General features: G+C 39.2%; 1 protein-coding gene across 1 annotated transcript in view; it reads right to left on the bottom strand.

Moving 5' to 3' along the window:
- The window catches only part of DDX17 (DEAD-box helicase 17), a 29,631-nt gene extending 12,011 nt beyond the window's left edge, over nucleotides 1–17,620 (bottom strand). Inside the window, exons 1-9 of the mRNA XM_081330744.1 lie at nucleotides 17,316–17,620; nucleotides 8,797–8,935; nucleotides 7,595–7,694; nucleotides 7,221–7,354; nucleotides 2,941–3,006; nucleotides 1,996–2,137; nucleotides 1,467–1,627; nucleotides 1,207–1,379; nucleotides 111–221 (exon numbers count right to left, since the gene is read on the bottom strand). Of these exons, the coding sequence (XP_081186870.1) occupies nucleotides 111–221; nucleotides 1,207–1,379; nucleotides 1,467–1,627; nucleotides 1,996–2,137; nucleotides 2,941–3,006; nucleotides 7,221–7,354; nucleotides 7,595–7,694; nucleotides 8,797–8,935; nucleotides 17,316–17,359 (1,070 nt within the window). The 5' untranslated portion in view covers nucleotides 17,360–17,620. The remainder of the gene's footprint in view (nucleotides 1–110; nucleotides 222–1,206; nucleotides 1,380–1,466; nucleotides 1,628–1,995; nucleotides 2,138–2,940; nucleotides 3,007–7,220; nucleotides 7,355–7,594; nucleotides 7,695–8,796; nucleotides 8,936–17,315) is intronic.
- Between the last annotated feature and the right edge of the window lie 1,038 nt (nucleotides 17,621–18,658).

Genomic DNA, 18,658 nt, shown 5'->3' with positions numbered 1-18,658 from the left:
TAGGATTTAATTATAATTCACTAAAATCTCTTTACTATAACATGGTGAAGGATGCAAAACTAATCTGTCTTTCCCAATTTAACACTGTTAAAATGTGAATCAAATCTTACCCATCTCTACGCATTCTTCGTGTTAGGTCATCACATCGCCGTTTTGTTTCCACAAAGATAATAGTCTTATTTTCCTTTTCAGCCATAATTTCTTCCATCAGCTGTATTAATCTTTTAAACAAACACAAACAGTATACTGTTTCATTCTTTTTCTGCATATCCCATTTTATGCACCCCTCTACAATTAATGAATTACTGTAATTGGCTACAATGTGAAAAGGGTGAATCAAAGCTTCTTTCCCCCCTCCTTTGACAGAAAAAAAATTAAGGAATTTAGGGGTGTGGTTTGAACTACTTCTAAAATGTCAAAGCAGATAGCACTGACTTAATGGTGTTTTTAGGGAGGCTTTTAAATACAATTAAGATAAAAAAGAATAAAAATATTAAAAAATTATAAAACTTGGTCTGTTTGTGTAACTAAACCATCACAGCTCATATAAAAATGCTAAACTTAAAAAGACATTGATTCTATAGCTAGTCCTTGACTTACCATCATTTAATGATTGTTTAAAGTGTAGCTATTCATAGTGGCCTTAGGAAGAGTACTTCCAGTCATCATAAAAAGTCTCTCACACAGTCTGTGGTCACGACTGCGATCTTGGTGCCTGACAACCTGTTTGCACTTATCAAGGTTATCAAACACCCCACAATGATATGATGGCTACTTGCAATCTTCTCTACTGGCCTTCCAAGAAAAGTCAATGGGGAATACAGTGGGGAAGGCTGCAAGCCTAAATTTTGGGTGTTGGCTGACAAAGTAGTCTATTAAGGGGAACTGAACTCCTCTGGCAGGATGGAAAAATGGACCGCAGATCCCAAAAATCCAAGCTGCCTGTCAAAGCAGTTCCCTTCTACTCACAAGGAAAACTAAACTGGGCAGGCAGCTCTTTTAGTCCATCTGCTTAACAACCCAAGAATTACTTAATGACCACAAACTGGATTGTCGAGATTATGGTTGTTGAGGAAAAGTCACATGGGCATCCTGCTTAATGACCACTTCGCTCAACAACTAAGATTCCAGTCCTAATTGTAGTCATAAGTCAAGGACTACTTGGAATAGAGATAAAATCTGAAGTTAATATAAGAGCATCCATACTTATGATCCTTTTCGCTCTCCATGCACACATCCACTATCTGCAGGATATTATGATTGGCACTCAGCTCTAAGTTCCCCACGTTGATCTGGACATAATCATGCAGGAAGTCCTCAGCCAGCTGGCGCACCTCCTTTGGCCAAGTGGCACTCCACATAAGTGTTTGTCTGTCAGGCTGAAAAAAGAAATGTGTTATTATCCTGAAAGTGATCTTTAAACAAGATTGCAAGAAGAAACCTAAACTATATTAAGAAATACTGACCCGTATCTGATCAACAATTTTACGAATCTGAGGTTCAAAACCCATATCCAGCATTCTATCAGCTTCATCCAGTACAAGATATGTACAGCGGCGAAGATTAGTTTTCCCTGCTTCCAGGAAATCAATCAGACGACCAGGTGTAGCAATACAAATTTCAACACCTTCCAAAGAGAGTTCAAAAAGTCAGACAATAATCTAACAGTCTCTTACAGGGCTGTAGAAATACATGGACCATTTCATGAACATATTGTGCAACTTCAGTTTATACTACTAAACCGACTATAACAATTTTTTTGTTTTTACAAATGCAATTTATTTAACAAAAATAAAACACCATTTTCCATATCCTGGCTCCTTTTAAAAAAAAATGTTAGTTTTTTTTAAAAAAAGACTCAGTAGAGTTGGACATGCATGTTTTATAAATACATATGCACACATATTCCCAAGCATTAGTCACATTAATAGTGATTTTAATAAAGGAAGTTAGACATCACAATTGCCCTATAATATATAAGTCCATCATAATTACCTCTTTCTAAGTCTCGAATTTGGGGACCTTTGGGTGCTCCTCCATATATACAGGTACTCTTCAATCTTGAACATTTACCATAATCATCAGCTACTTGTTGGACTTGTTGCGCCAGTTCTCGGGTAGGAGCTAAAACTAAACACTGGGAAGAAACCATCCATAACAGTGAGTGATATTCTTAAATTTTTCTGCTTAAAATTCAGAAGCAGAACTTACAAAATTGCCATCTCCAATTACATAAATTTTATTTATTTATTTTATTTTAATTCCATTTATATCCTGCCCTTCTCCGAAGACTCAGGGCGGCTTACAAGCTTAGCAGTAGCTAAGACCCATAACTGTAATATAATAGACAGCATGTAAGCACAAAAATCAATAACAACTCTACTCGAAACTGCCTTTAACGTCAATACTCAGTATTTAGCTTAACAGCTCTTAGGTCCTTGGTTAAGATTTGAACTGTTAAGTTTTTACCAGTCCCAGACTGTGAATCAATTTGAAGGTTAAATCCTAAATCAGAGTTCCCCAACCTTTCCAGCTTGGCGGCCTGGAAGGGAGCAGCAGGGAAATGTCTGCACGTGTGGCCCTGCATGCATATGCACAAATGGGCGTGCACATGACAGTGTCGCCAGCGTGCATGTGCATACATATGTGGGTCACACGCACATATGGCACGCCCGTTGGCTTCCATATGCATTCACAAACGGGCCACTGGCACCCATGTGATATTGGCGGTGGTGCTAGTGTCCCCGCGCATGCACAAATGGGGCCACTAATGCTTCCACAGTGTTGCTACCGTGAGTGGGGTGGGGTTCGCCAGCTATTCCCCGGGCCTGGTACTGGGCTGCAGACCATAGGTTGGGGACCCCTGAATATAATAATAATAATAATAATAATAATAATAATAATAATAATAATAATAATAATAATAATAATAATACTCACAATTGGACCATCTCCCCTTTCCAAATATGGTTGGTGGTTTATATGAACAATTGCAGGTAGCAAATACTAAAAAAAGAGAAACATATTTCAGCTGTGACAGTTAATTAGTTGTTTTAAATCATTGTACATCCATTCTTATATTCTCAAGAAAACAGCAAGAAGACATTAGAAGTTAAACATAAAATTAAACAAGAAAGATCTGGATTAAGCATGGCAACAGTAAGCATATAATTTCAATTAAAATGCAGCTTATAGCTTCTTCCAGTTTAAATCTCAGAGGGATATACTAAAAACAGAATAGTAAGAGGAATAATGCACTAGTGTTCCAATAGGATAATTTTTATGCTCCTTGTTCCTGAACAAGCTGTATTGGTTAAATGTGATCATGTAAACATGCATTTATTTATCAGTAGTAGTCAATTAATGACTACAATTGAGACTAAAGCCTTGGTTCCTGAGTGAACCAGAAGTTAAGCAAAACGCTGTGATCATTTCATTCAATGACTGTGATCCCAGCAGTCCCCACTGTAGTCATTAAGTGATCTCATGGAAATGGAATCGCTTTTCATGACTATGGAGCTGCAGATTGGGGGTTTTTGAGCTTCCTGCCTGCAGTAGATGCAGTTTTTAAAATCCTTTTTCTCTGCCTCTGTGAGGCTCTCCACGGAGGCAGGGGGAGGGATTTGGGGCTCTGTGCAGGCTTGAATTTTGGCTGCAGAGGTTCAAGCAGACACAAGAGTTTCTTTCCCCATCTCTGCAGAAAACTTTTGAGGGGGATAAAAAGAAATGGATCCCAATCTCCGTGCCTGCCTAGAGCTTGGCTGCCAAAATCCAAGCATGCAGAGCCCCATATCCTTGTTTCACTGGAACTCTCTGCAGGGACAGGGAGAGGATTCCAAATTCCATGCCTGCTTAAATTTCAGGTGCAGAGTTCCAAGCAGGCACTGATCGACAGGGAGCTCTTACAGCCGGTCCCCAGACATGAGAGTCCTCAAGCAGGGAGCAGCCGCAGCTTGCAACCTTCCCTGCCAGATTCCTCTCTGATCTTGCAAAAACAGGCTGCCAAAGCACCCATGATCATGTGACTGCAGGTGGTGGGGATAGTGGTGACATTTTGTGATGGCCAAAAGTGCTTTATAGGCCATAAAACACCTAATGTTGTCTTGAGCATTACCTATACATCAGAGATAGTATCTGATCCTTTAGCCTAAAGAAACAAAAACTAAAAGGATGTCAACGCTGCTAACATCGAATGTTATTGCTTGACAAGAGATGAAGAAGTAGCCATTTCATATGTTAAACTTGTGTATTGCTTTAAAAGATTTAGTTTAAAGGGGGAATGAGTAGGATTGCACCTTCAAGGCCATCTCTCTAACTAAAGATGATAAGGCAACGGAAGGGAAACTGATTCTTTAAATTAATTGGAGAATATGATTAATGACAAAATTAGAAAGGTGGAGAATTGTGTTTTAATATATTGTAAAAGGGGTGGAGATTTCAGATTCCAGCTTCCTTCGAGCAAGCATTTGCCGGTGTATTAGGCTAATAAAGGACTTTTAAGGTAAACAATGCCTCAGAGTCACTTGAAAAGCCCATACGTCGGAAACTTGACATCAAGCTGGAATCGGAATCTGAAATCTCCACCCCTTGCACAATATATTAAAACACAATTAGCTATGGCTAATACTGTAGCATATATAATAAATGTCATGAGCCATGTAAATATTCTCCTTATAGTACCATTTTTTTTCCAATTCATCCAGTATGGTACTATCATCATATACCGAGAAGTCTTGCATTCATGAGAAATGAATGAGTGCTCTCTCCATCACTAGAAAGCCTAAACAAACGTATGTGATGATACCTTCCATATCCAAACATTCCCAAGACTTTAGCTTCTCCTGTGTATATTTCAATGATCTAAAAGTAATTTACTACTCAAAAAGTATGTAAATAATTAAATTTTATATTATCATATGTGAAAATACCGTATTTTTCAGACCATAAGATGCACTTTTCCCCAAAAGTGTGGGGGGGAAACGGGGTGCGTCTTATGGTCCGAAGGTGATCTGTATGGCCAGCCCCAACCTCCGCAAGTGAAAAGCAAGGGAGATTGCCAGGAGCGCGAATCGGCACGTGCTGAGAAACGCCGATCTCACGCTCCTGCAATCTCCCTCGCTCGGTTTCAGCTTCCCTTGCTACAAGAGAAAGCAGGCTGAAACGGAGCGAGGGAGATTGCCAGGAACGCGAATTGGCCGATCTCGCGCTGCTGCAATCTCCCTTGCTCCGTTTCAGCCTGCTTTCTCTTGTAGCAAGGGAAGCTGAAACCGAACGAGGGAGATTACAGGAGCGCGAGATCGGCCAATTCACGTTCCTGTCAATATCCCTCGCTCCGTTTCAGCTTGCTTTCTGTAAGAGAAAGCCAGGCCGCAGGGCCGCCTCCACGGGTACTGCTCTAACGCGGAGAGGGAAGGACAAAGAGGGAGGAAAGGAAGAAAGGAAGGAAGGAAAAAAGGGACAATGGGAGAGGGAGGGAGAGAAATAGAGAGGGAGAAAGAAATAGGGAGAGAAATAGAGGGAGAGAGAGAAAGAGGGAGAGGGAAAGAGAGAGGGAGAGAGAGAAAGAAAGGGAGAGAGAGAAAGAGGGAGAGACAAGGAGAAAAAAGAGGGAGGGAAATAGAGGGAGAGAGGGAAAGAGAAAAATAGGGAGAGAGAGAAGGAGAAAGAAAGGGAGGGAAATGGAGAGAAAGAGGGAGAAAGAGAGGGAAAGAGAAAATAGGGAGAGAAAGAGGGAGAGAAAGGGAGAGAGGAGAGAGAAAGAAAGAGGGAGGGGGAGAGAGAGAAATTAAATTAGTAACACGATTGTTAAGTGATTGTTAAGTGAATCTGGTTTCCCCACTAACTTTGCTTGTCAGAAGGTTGCAAAAGGCGATCACATGACCCTGGAACAATGTGACTATCATAAATATGAATTGATTGCCAAGCATCCGAATGTAAATCACATGACCCTGGGGATGCTGCAACGGTCATAAGTGTGAAAAATGGTCATGTCACTTTTTTCAGTGCCGTTGTAACTTTGAACAGTCACTAAGTGAATCATTGTAAGTCGAGGACTACCTGTATCATTTTTTTTCCTTTTGGGGGGGGGGGGTCAAGTTTTTGACATCTTGCTGGGTGACTGGTGGTACTCGGACATTGCCTTGTCCTAAAAGTGGTACAATGGATGAAAAGGTTGAAAAGCCCTGTTTTAGTATACCGGTACTATTTGGTTCAGAATATTTTTTTTCTTGTTTTCCTGCTCTAAAAACTGGGTGCATCTTATGGTCAGGTACGTCTTATGGTCCAAAAAATACGGTACATGCAAATATGAGGCTTCATGCTTGCTTTATTTGTAGATAAAACCTATATTTTTATAAAAAAATTATGATAATATAAAAATCTGGATAAATGAATGCAAACTAATTTCATATTAAGTCTTGATTTCATTTGGGATTGTTGATGATTTTTTGTACTGTCTTGCACTGTACAACTTTTCAGTTTAACTTTTGGTGGCTCAGCAATGTATCTGTGCAATTCCTGTCCCAATTGGTACTTTTCAGAATGCATTTAGTAGAGCTTGCTCTATTAAGGCAATACAAATTATAAAATAATCATATGATCACCATGTAAGTTATTAATTCCAAGTAGCAGAACTTAGGTAAAAATTACTTTTAAAACTAAGTTAAACAAAATAGTAGAAACATACATAGCCAATGACATTTATACCTGTATTTTTAAAAAAAACAACTGGCCTGCTTATAGTAATAAACTAAATGTAGGCTGTACTTGATGAGAGAGACTATCTCATTCTCTCTTATCTTGTTTGTTAATGCCCCAGAGGATTCATTTGAAAAACAATCAAGAACTTAGCTTTTCTAGCAGATTAATGCATTTTTTTCCTATCTCAATGCTTTCCTGTAAAGACCATTTTATAAACATTTTTAGAAATCACTCTTTTGGCAAAGTTCTGAAAACTGGCTGGCTAGTAGTAGGCAAGTAGCATTATCACTCCACATAGTGATACAGCCATGGGAGGCAAACAACAGCCACCAGCTGGCCACAAATTTCCATTTCTTTCTATAGCATAAAGTAATGGAACCCCAAGATGACTTGTTCCAAACTTTAAAAAATTACATTTTTCATTTTGTTGATGAATTACATTCTACCTAACAAAATACAATAAAAATACCTTTACAGATCAATAGACAAAAGAAAATTCAAAGAAACTGAAAAATACATACTGCCAATGTTTTCCCAGAGCCAGTCTGTGCAATGCCCACCATATCACGCCCACTAAGGGCCAAGGGAAAGCCCTGACACTGAATTGGAGTTGGTTCAGTAAAATGTTGGTCTATCAAGACATCCATCACATATTCTAAAAATTAATACAGATAAAAATATACAAATGAACAGCATGGTATCTATGTAGCTATGTAAGTAAAGCTTGTACTGAAATAAATTTAGATTATAGCATTAATTTCAAAAACTATTTCCCCAAAACTCTGTGTCATTAAGCTCAATTTTCCAGAACTAAATACATCCAGCCAGATAATGCTATTTAAGCATACCCATTCATCTTCCAAAACTGTTGTTTTGGGCACAACAGAATACTCACGTGGAAAGTTACACTGATGAAAGGCAAATACGGGCTTGGGGCAGCCATCTGACCCTCTTATAGTAATCTCTTTCTTTCTTCTCAACTCTTCAACTTCATACTATTCAAGAGTGAAAATCGCAAGTAAAGTGTGAAAAACAGAATTTGTAGTTTCTCTTTATGAATATGAATTTTCATTTCTTTTACTTCAAGTAATTACTATCTCTTTGTATTCTCCATAAATAATGTAAAGTCTTGGTCTAGCAATTCTTTTGAGAGCTCTCCTTTTATTGACTTCATTTTCAGAAACTTATCAAAATGTACAATGAAATACAGATTGGAGTAAAAAATAAAATGAAAATATTCACTTCATGCATTTACTCACTGTAACTTCTAGCAAATATAACCTTGTATATGCAGATGAACACATACACACATTACTTTGTTTTCCTTCAAATCTGCCATCCAAAGGATTTTAAGTAAGTCTACAGCAAAAACTTTACACAAACTAGGTATATTTCAAGTACTCTTTGACATGAAAAGTGAATTACTGATTTCCAAAGTAATAAATTAATCAAGCATCTCAATTACCAACTAAAGATGGTTTAACTGTATTAATGTTTTGACCTGTATTAAATTAGTAGAGCAAATTGTTTTCTCTGCAGATGCATTCACTGAAGATGATGCATCTGATTGGAAATACTCTGATTTATACAGGTTTATACATTCTGAAATGGAAGAAACCAGTCCAAATTTAATGTTGTGTCCCAACTCAAAATGTCCTTTTTCCAACTATACCCATGTATTTTGAACTTGGAATACTTCTACTTTGGTCAAAACACCATCAGAAACTTTCCTGAAAGTTAGAAAATAGCAGCTAGAAAAAAAGGAAGACAGGAGATTCAGTTGAACAAAATCACTCCAAACTAACGGCAAATGAAATGTATTAAAACAAAATACAGAAAAGATGGACCAGAATAGGAATGTAGAACTAGGCTGCAAAAATTCCATTTGCAGTATTTCTGTTCTGCCACCTAGTGGCACCCAAATTTTTGCATCCTTTTACACCCCCAGATCATGTTGACAAAATGAATAAAGAATAAAAAATCTCATTACTATAACGGTGGTAATTCTAATCATTTTCATTGCTATAGCATTTGGAGATATTAAAACTGGAGTTTATAAGTAAGCAAGACAAAGGTGAAAGAAAAGGCAGAACTTACAGGAGTGAGTCTTGCTACTTCCGGATGTTCAACATAAAAGTTTTTCTCAAATTTGGGTAATTCATTCAAGTCCCACTTCTTCTTACGCAAACGCTCTCCTGGGTTTCCAAATTTTTTAGGAGGCAGAGGGCTACCAAACCTTAAAGGATTAGATAGAAATGATTACCTCATTTTCTCAAGTTGTTCAACCTGAAATAGCATTAATTTATGACGCGGTAGCTCAGTGGGTTAGGACGCCAAGCTTGTCGATCAGATGGTCAGCAGTTTGGCGGGTCGAATCCCGAGTGCTGTATATCAGAGTGAGCGCCTGTTACTCGTCCCAGCTTCTGCCAACCTAGCAGTTCAAAAGCACATAAAAATGCAAGAAGAAAAATAGGGACCACTACGGTGGGAGGGTAACAGGGTTCCGTGCGCCTTTGGCGTCTAGTCATGCCGGCCACATGACCACAGAGACGTCCTTGGACAAACGCTGGCTCTTCAGCTTTGAAACGGAGATGAGCAGCACCGGCCCCTAGAGTTGGAAACGACTAGCACGCATGTGCAGGGGAACCTGTACCTTTATGAAGATTAAGTGTTATTAAATTATTTATGTTGAAAAACATCAATAGCAATGTTAATAAATGTTTATTCTACCGTATTTTCCGGCGTATAAGACAACTTTTTAACCTATGAAAATCATCTCAAAAGTTGGGGGGTCGTCTTATACGCCGAGTCGTCTTATACGCCGGAAAATACCTCTTGGATCTTTTCTCTTTTCTGCTGGGCAGCGGGATCGCTGGGTGAATGGAGGTAGGCGATGGCGACCCGTGGTAAAGCGGCTGACGGCGAACGGGTGATGGAGGGCAAACTCTCGTCAGCTTCTGGGGCAGCTACTGCAGCTGCCGCCGTTGCTCTCTCTAGGACTGGCCATGCTAACGCCTCCAATGCTGGCTGTCAGGTCCCTGACGAGAGGAGGGGCAGGCGGTCCGCAGAGGCGCCCCGCTCAACCGTAGGAAGGGAGCACCTTTGCTCCCGCCGAGGCACCGCCTGACCCGCGCCGACCAGAAGAATTGCTTGCCCGGTCACGGAGTGCGGAATTGAGAGCAGCAGCGCACCAGGCGAGAGAGCTCAGAGAAAAGAAGGCGAGGTGCCCCTTTGGCGTGAAAGGAGCAAAGCTGGGCCAATCACAGAGCAGGCGGAGCAGGGAAACGTTACGGGAGGAAAGGGAGCGGGATTTAAAAGGCGAGGCAGGTGTGACGTGGGCGTGGAGACATTCCGTTAGAAATACCATAACAGAGGAGGCTCCGGGTGCTTTCCCGGATCGGAACGTGCGAACTGAGGGTGCCACTACAGTCCTCGCGTTTCCCAGGGTTGCCCGTCATGCCAGACATTCCCTATAGCCCGATTCTTTAGCTCCCCACGTTCCTTAATTCGAGCGAATTTTGTCGGTGCTCCGTGGAGAAACAATACGCAAATGCCGTTTATTTAACCGCGCAAAATTCGGGGGAAACCTTGGTATTTGGGAACGAAAAGGCTTAAGACTTTTCATTTCTGTTTTATGCATGGGCTGGGTGGGTCACAAAGTTCACCTCTTTTATTTTAGCAACATCGTGGCACTTATAAAAAAAGGGTACTAAAAGAGTTGTTAATATGCAGATTGTGAGCCAGGAAGTGAACTATTGAGTTTTTTCTTTCGCTTCTGCGTACCGTAAATATGCATAGAATCTGCATCTCCTCCTACTGGGGTGAATTCTCAATGAAGCACATTAGAACTACCGGTACTTTATAAAACTGGGATTCTTTACCTTTGCTATAAGGCAGGGTTCCTCAAAGTCTTCAGCTTATTGACTCCCAAACACTCCTGTGACACATTGCATACTACCGCTCAGATCGTCTTGGAGACAGGGAGGGCTGGGCAGGCAGGGAGGGAGAGCTGACCCACCCAATGCAAGCAGATTTTGTATGCAGGAAATACATTGCTTGTTGTGATTGGCTGGTTGTTTTATACTGGGAATGGTGATTCTGAGGGAAGGTAGTCTGTCTGGTGAGCAGATACATGTGGTGGTGAATACAGTACAGCACAGCACCAGTATCTGTACCGGTTCATACAACTGGCTAACAGTCAAGGCCGCATCATGGCTCCACCAGTAAGAAGAAAGAAATATGAACTTAAAGTTGTAAACTTTGCCACAGAACATAATAACTGTGCTGCTGCAAGACAATATGGAGTTAACAGAAAAGATGGTTCGGGACTGGAAAGCAAATGAAAAAGCATTAAAGAGTATGCCAAGGGGTAAGTGTGCATTAAGAAGAGGCACTCCACATTGGCCAGAACTTGAAAAACATGTAATAGACATGGTGAATGAGCATCGCCAAAGCGGTTATATAGTGACACGAAATAAAATATGTTTGTTTGCACTTCAGTGGGCCAAATCTAACCCAGATCACAGCAAAAGATTTAAGGCCACTGTATCCTGTTGTACTAGATTCTTGGAAAGGCATAATCTGGTACTGAGGCAAAAGACAAAAATTTCACAAAAATTACCTGCAGATCTTGATGCCAAAGTAATTAGTTTCCATCGATACGTAATACAACAGCGCAATAAACATGGCTATGCGTTAAGTAGTATCGGAAATATGGATGAAACTCCAATGAGTTTTGATATGGTTGGAAATAAAACTGTCCATCCAAAAGGTGAAAAAACAATTTTAATTAAAACAACAGGACATGAGAAGTCCAATTTTACAGTGGTACTAGCATGCACAGCTGATGGCGCCAGACTGAAACCAATGATTATTTTTAAAAGAAAAACAATGCCGAAACTCAAGTTCCCTGTTGGTTGTTTTGTACATGTGAATGAAAAAGGCTGGATGGATGAAGAAGGGGTAAAGCTATGGCTTGATAATGTATGGAGCAGGCGACCAGGTGGACTTATTCAAAAACGTAGTCTACTGGTGTGGGATATGTTCAGGGCTCATTTAACTCCCAGCACCAAGCAAAGGCTGGCAAGAATGAACACAGATGCAGCAGTTATTCCTGCAGGATTGACATCGTTGGTACAGCCACTGGATGTGTGCCTAAATAATCCATTTAAAGATCACATTCAAGAACAGTGGAATGAGTGGATGGTTAGCGGCGAAAAGTCATTCACAAAAGGAGGAAACATGCGTGCTCCACAGTTGGATGTTTTGTGCAAGTTTGTCATAAAAGCCTGGAATGATATTGATGCAGAAACAGTAATCAAGTCTTTCAAGAAGTGTGGCATATCAAATTCATTAGATGGTATGTAGGACGACTACTTGTGGCAAGATGAAGAGGAAGCCAAAGCTGAGACCACACCATCTGATACGGAATTAGATCCATACGATGACTGCATTACAAGTGTATCACAAGATGTCATTGATGTACTAATGAAATCAGATGAACAGGAGGATTTTGAAGGCTTTTAAAGGGAAACTGTCACGCCAGCAAATCCTGTAAAAATAGCTTGGAGTTACGATGGGCGTTGCTGACTCGCCAGGGACTTGCCCTGCACTTGCTCTCTCTCTCTAGTTTGTTATCTTCCTCCTATCATCATCAGTTCCAGTTTGGTTGACAGCTTAGAAAACAAACAGCATGGCAGCTCTCATGGGTTTATTGTCTTATCCTTCCTTTCAGCTTTAGAGTGAATTAGGAAGTTTAATCCACTTGCACTGTTTTATGTTTACATGTTTGATGACACACAGCCTTATGCTTATAAGTGACAGTTTTCCTACTAAGCACCTGCATGTCATAAGCATTTGATAAAATTACCATATTAAAATCAAATCTGATGTTTTTAAATTTTTATTTGGTGTGCGTTGCAAGAGGGGTAGTCTTATACGGCGAGTATAGCCCAAACCCTATAATTTAACAGGAAAAGTAGGGGGTCGTCTTATACGCCGGAAAATACGGTATATAATATGCCAGATCTCCATTAAGCCATGCTTAATTTAGATCCTCTGAAATGAATGGGAAAAATCACTCATGGCTGAAAAATGATATTCATTTAACTGAATATGCATGATGAAGTCTAGATTCAATAAAATTTATATACAGTGTATGAGCAAAAAGTATCACAGAGTGTTTTGGAAAGTATTATTAAGAAGTGTTGAAAATATGTAAAATGTCACTATGTTGTTGTAAATGTTCAATTATATCCAAGATTACTCTCACATTCTCTTTTAATTGTTTTTTGGGTAGAAAACCACACTGGTCTTCATGTGTATAATCTTGTAAAATTTCTCTCTTTCAGCTAAAACTGATGTAAACAATTTATGGTCCTTGGTAAGAATTTTTTTCCCCACATACGTTAACTCCTGTCCCTCCTTAGGTACCAAAGAGATGTAGGCACCTTTCCATGAATCAGGCATAAAATTTGCTTGTAAAATAAGAGTTCATTAAATCCTTCATCAGAGGTTTTATAGAATTCACTCGATAAACCATTGGGTCCCGGCACTTTATTATCTTAGCACTATTAATTGCTTCTGTTATTTCAAAGATTGTTATTGGATTGTTCAAATTTGCTTGTAGTTTTCCAATAGCTTAGGAAGATTTTGAGTCTATATATAATCAATATGTTTTAATGGAACTTCACGTTTCTTATATAAATTGGTGTAATAGTTCCAAAAGAATCTTTGAATATTTTTGTTACTTCATTTTAGTCTTATTTCCTTCCTGAAATTTAATTATCATCCTCCTGTCTGTCTGCTTCTTTAATTTACATACCAAACATCTCCTTGGTTTATTTGCATGTTCAAAACAATGTTTTGTGTATTTCAGTTTCAATATCTGAAACAGTCAACAAGGAAATTTTTTGTTGCAAAAGTTTTAATTGGTTAAGTATATTTTTAATTGGTAATTTTTGAAGTTTTCTTTCCTTCAGTTTAATTTCATCTAGCACGTTTTGAATTTTTTTATCCATTTTCTTCTTAGTTAATACATTATATAAAATATACTAGTATCACAGCTTTACTACAGTGACAAATAGGTTGCACTAATCTTCTTAGATGCAGAAAAAACTTTTGATAATTTGAACTGATAGTCAAAGGTAGTCAAAAACTGGATTTTGGAATGGGCTTTTTACAGATATTGAAGTCCATGAAATCCAGAAAGGAACAAGACAAGGGTGTACTTTATCCCTCTGAATTACAGTTTAAAAGGATTTTTTTATAAAATGATGACTGTTGGTATTTGACTCCAGATAGACTGGCGAAAATGAACAGAGGGATTTCCAATAAATGTTGGAAATGCAACTGAAATCCAAGTACATTCTATCACATGTGGTGGTCATGTTAAGTATGCTAAATCGTATTGGACAAATATATTGACAATGCAGAAACTATTTAAAATACAAATATTAATGAAACCTGAAGCTTTTCTTCTAAATATTATATACAAACCAATTAAAAACAGTTTAGGATGTTCTTTTTTTTTCATGACTGCTGGGAGAATTGTATATTCCAGTGGTTGTCAACATGTGCTCCACGAACCCCTGGGAAGCTATGACATCATCACAAGGGGTCCATGAAAGCTTGAAGAAATTTTATAATTTATATTTTGAATTATGTCTTGGGGGTCCATGGCCATGTTTTGTGGCCACAAAAAGGGTCCATAGCAAAGAGAAGGTTGAGAACTACTGGTATATGCTAAGCATTGGAAGGAAAAAAGGAGAATGATTGCTGAAGAGTGGATTTTAAAATTATCTGAATTAGCAGAGATGGCACAATTAACTGCTCTGGTTAGAGACAATGGATTAAACAAGTGTATAAGAGACTGGAAGCTGTGGATTTTCTGCATGTTAAATACAATGACAGATGGTCAACAGAGGGATTTTAAAATTGATATTGGATTGTTTCAATTGTTAGATAAATAGATTTCCACATTGGGGATATTTATTTATATAATATAGCATTTCTGTTAAATACAGCTGGAAAAGTTTGACTATTTGTAGACCAGTTTTGTAAGGGGAAGGAAATATATTACATTTTTTGATATATCTTTCAGCATTCAGCTGGGGTTGATTTTTTATGTTTAATGTTAGATGTATTTTGAATTTGGGCTTTTCTTCTTTTTTATACACAAAGGTTTTCATTTGTTCTTAGCGTTGGATATTTGTTAATCGGTTGGGGTTTTTTGGTGGTTTTTTGCGCTTTTCTTTGCTTTGCATTTTATCTCTAGCAATAAAAGAATAAACATGTTTGAACATGACATTATTATGTATATGTAGTTCCATAACATTCTCCAATGGAAATTACAAAACAGGGCAAATGTTCAAAAGTTTTACATAAAAATATACAAAAAATGTAAGTCTTTAATCAATATTCTAAGAGTAACGAATTATTGAAAAAAATACATCAGAATGCAGTTTTAATTGCAACACCTAACATCAACAAAGCCATAGCAATCATTGTAGAAACCAAGTACAGGAAACCAAGCATTTTAACCAAAACAAAATCCACTATCTTCAATAACCACATTGGAATGTGGAAATGACCTTAGGGAAAAGGGGAAGAGGGAAGCAACCAGGCAAGAAAAGAAGGAGCTCCCATTTGGTTTAAGTTAGAGAGAAAGAAACTTAGAAAGGATCTGCCATAATAGATCAAGCAGTTAAAATGACAGCAGGGATGTTTTGTACTTTCAGAGTTGCAAGATTCTGTTAATGTAGTCTTAAAATAGATTTAGCAAATCTAGTTGTGTTTCCTTTCTGATTTACCTAGGAGCCTGACAGTGAGATATGTTCCCATATATTGCTAAATACAATAAGTATAGATTAATGAACAGTTAAACTTGTATTTGTAATATATAGTAGTAACATACTTAAGTTATACTGTAGTGCTCACAGAGCCTTTTGTTATTTCAGAAAAATATCAGGGTTTTTGGGTTCTTCATTTGAAGGTAGGAGAGATCTTTTTTCAACTACTTTGACCTTGACTTTTAAGCTGCTAACATTATTCTATTTATCTTAAGAATAGATTACACCATGTAATAATTAATCAGTTTGACTCTTGATTTTGTGAGTTACAGTGAAAGCACACCCTTCTTGTGCAAGCACTGAAGTATGCAATTAATATGATTTCTGCATAAATATAATTAGTATTGCTTTAGTAGAGCACTTCCATTCAGTACGAGATGAATTTTAATTATCAGCCACACTATTATCAATAAACATATCCCATATTTTAAAGATTATGTTAAAGTTGGATAAAACTGCAATAATGGTACTACAGTTCCCTCAGAATCACCCACTACAATAAACATCTCTCAAAATAATTCAGGTAGCTTCTCATATGGTATGGAACTACTGTAATCCCTGGGACTGCCCAGTATCAATGATCCATAACTTCCTCCTAATTAAATACTAATCCAAAAATATGTTTACTTGGAAGTTTAACTTATTTTATCAGAACTGATAGGTATCTTGAGGTAAAATAGGTATCTTGAGGTAAAATACAATGAGTATATCCTTTTAAGGGGAGTTTTTCACCCAAGGGTTCCAAACTTAGGATGCCACAATATTGGCATGGCTGCCGATTCTCCATCTGGCCTTTGGTTTAAATGAGCGGCGATTGTTGATTATAAGCATTGTATTGCATTTTTACGATTTTTTAAGTTACCCAACTCTTTGACTAGCACAGCAGATAAATTTTGTAAGCAGCCAGTATAGCAAATCGGATTAAAATACTTCTTATTTTTATCTTATTATTCCAAAGCACCCACTCTGATTTTGGCAGTAAGTAATTATATTGGTCCTATTCACCAGGAAAGAAAGAAAAACAGGGTATGCGGGATCAGAAGAGAAGTTACTATATAGCCTTTGAAGGTTAGAGTCCCCGGTAAATCAACCATAGTAATGTTATGGAAGCCTTCTGCTCAAAGGAAAGAAAATGCAAAATCTGTCTGCGGGGCGCCTAGTCCTTCCAAAACCCAGCACTTCCTTCTCCACCTCCTTCTTCTAGGCCGACATTAACCTGGCACCCAGTCAAACGGTCACCTCCTTATTGTGACGCCATCTTTCAACCACCCGCATAAAATTTTCTGGCAAAGCTTCCGTAATCTTAGAAATACAGGCAGAAAGAAAAGCAACGCAGAGCGTGAGCCTTTTGTTTTTTCTTTACGAGAAAAGATCCCGTTGTTAAAAGTGCTCTTTTCCCCACGACATAAAAGCCCAAACCTTACAAACTGGCAGCCCTCCTCCATTGCATCAGCTCTCCACACAGCCTAGTATTGTGCTGATTAATTTAAAAAGTCCCGGAGAGTTCCGAGGAACTTGCTCCCCAACTTCGACGTTTTCCCATTTCGACAAAATGGCAGAACCCCACCCCTCTTCTTGGTGCCATTCGATGCTTTAATAACTACGAGAAAGGCAGAAATTTAGCACGATCAGCCCTCAGGCAGCCCTGGCTGCCCCAGTATTTCTGCCTGCCACGCAGGAGAAAGAACGCAAGGTGCGAGACTGGGTGGAGGGGGGTGGCAGAGATACGACAAAGCCTTGAAAGAAGCCCGATTCCCTTTTCCTTACCCGCCACGATCGCGATCGCGGCCTCGGTCACCGAAGCCTCGCATTCTCCCAAGCAGAAAAAGGGGACCTCTGTGCGCGACTACGTGAAGGGTAGCGCTGAGAGACTCAACCGCGCCTACTCTGAACTTTCCTGCTGCTTTGTGGCTATAAAAAGAACTCCCGGGACTTAATTTTCCCAGCTAAACAGCCGACGGGTTTGGTTTTTCTGGAGCCTCTGAGAGCCGAGTCGCGTCAGGAACTGCTTGGCGCTTGTTAAAAAGCAAACCAGCCTTTCTTCTCCGGCCTCCAGACACAAAATGGCCGTCATCACCTCGGTTTGCCGCCTCTTACGCTGTCGGCCAGTCCGATTGTTGCGTAAGATACGTCTCTTAAATTAGCGAGGAAAGAGAAAGGGTTTTCCTACGCTTATTCTCTAGCAGTGATCGCGTACGCTGATCACGCTTCATAGGAGCGATTTAAGAAGATTTCGCTAGGTTGCGCAGAAGCTATCTAAGAACTCTACGTGAATAGCCAATTTTTTTGGGGGGGGGGGTGTATTCTCGAAATACATGTACGTCAAGTTTCAGTGCTAGCTATCTTAAACGCAATGAAATACGGAAGTGCAAGTCCATAGCATTTCCGTTGCCATCGCTAGTTCAGCGCCACATTTTGAGTGGAAAAATTGCCCAGTTTCCTTAGAAACTGGCAAGTTATTGGTGCTCTGCAATATGTAGAGTTTAGTAATCATACTCATCAGCTGTGTTGAACGAAAAGGCATCGGGTTTATAGGACAAATAGTTCCAATATCTATAACGTAGAATTGGTTTCCCCAATAACTGACTCTTTTCAAAATACAGAAACAATTCTCTCCTACACAATTCAGCTTACCTTTCCAGCTGAAAACTATTAGAACGATACAAAGAGTGATTGTAATTACCATTCTACTGTAGGAGGACTGAGCCCTGGGAGGTCTCTCCTCCTCTCCCAGAATTCCTTTCATTTCCACATGCCGTGAGCTGATACTCTACCCCTGGCAGTTGTGCTGGCTTTGTGTTCCTGGAAGTCTTTTTCTTCACAATGGGGTGTGAGGTAGGAATGCCACAGAATGCCGTGGTAGCTACACACTTTCTATGGACTTTCCTATCAATTGAACCGTAGTACATAAGCAAGATAATTTTTCAAGCAGAAGGGTGGTTTTTCACTTATGCTCTATGAAAAGAGGCTGGGATGGGGAGGAAAACTGGTAGCCTCTCAGTATGTGGAACCTGCCCATTAGTCCAGCCAGTATGGCCATAGCAAGACACTGACTGTTATGGCCCAAAATTTTTCACAGACACTAAATAATAGTATAGGGTTTCCTGCCT

Source organism: Vipera berus (genome assembly GCF_964194415.1).
Source record: "Vipera berus genome assembly, chromosome: 6".
Classification (NCBI taxonomy): domain Eukaryota; kingdom Metazoa; phylum Chordata; class Lepidosauria; order Squamata; family Viperidae; genus Vipera; species Vipera berus.
The sequence above is the reverse complement of the archived record's forward strand: the minus strand, read 5'-3'. Positions and strand labels throughout refer to the sequence as shown.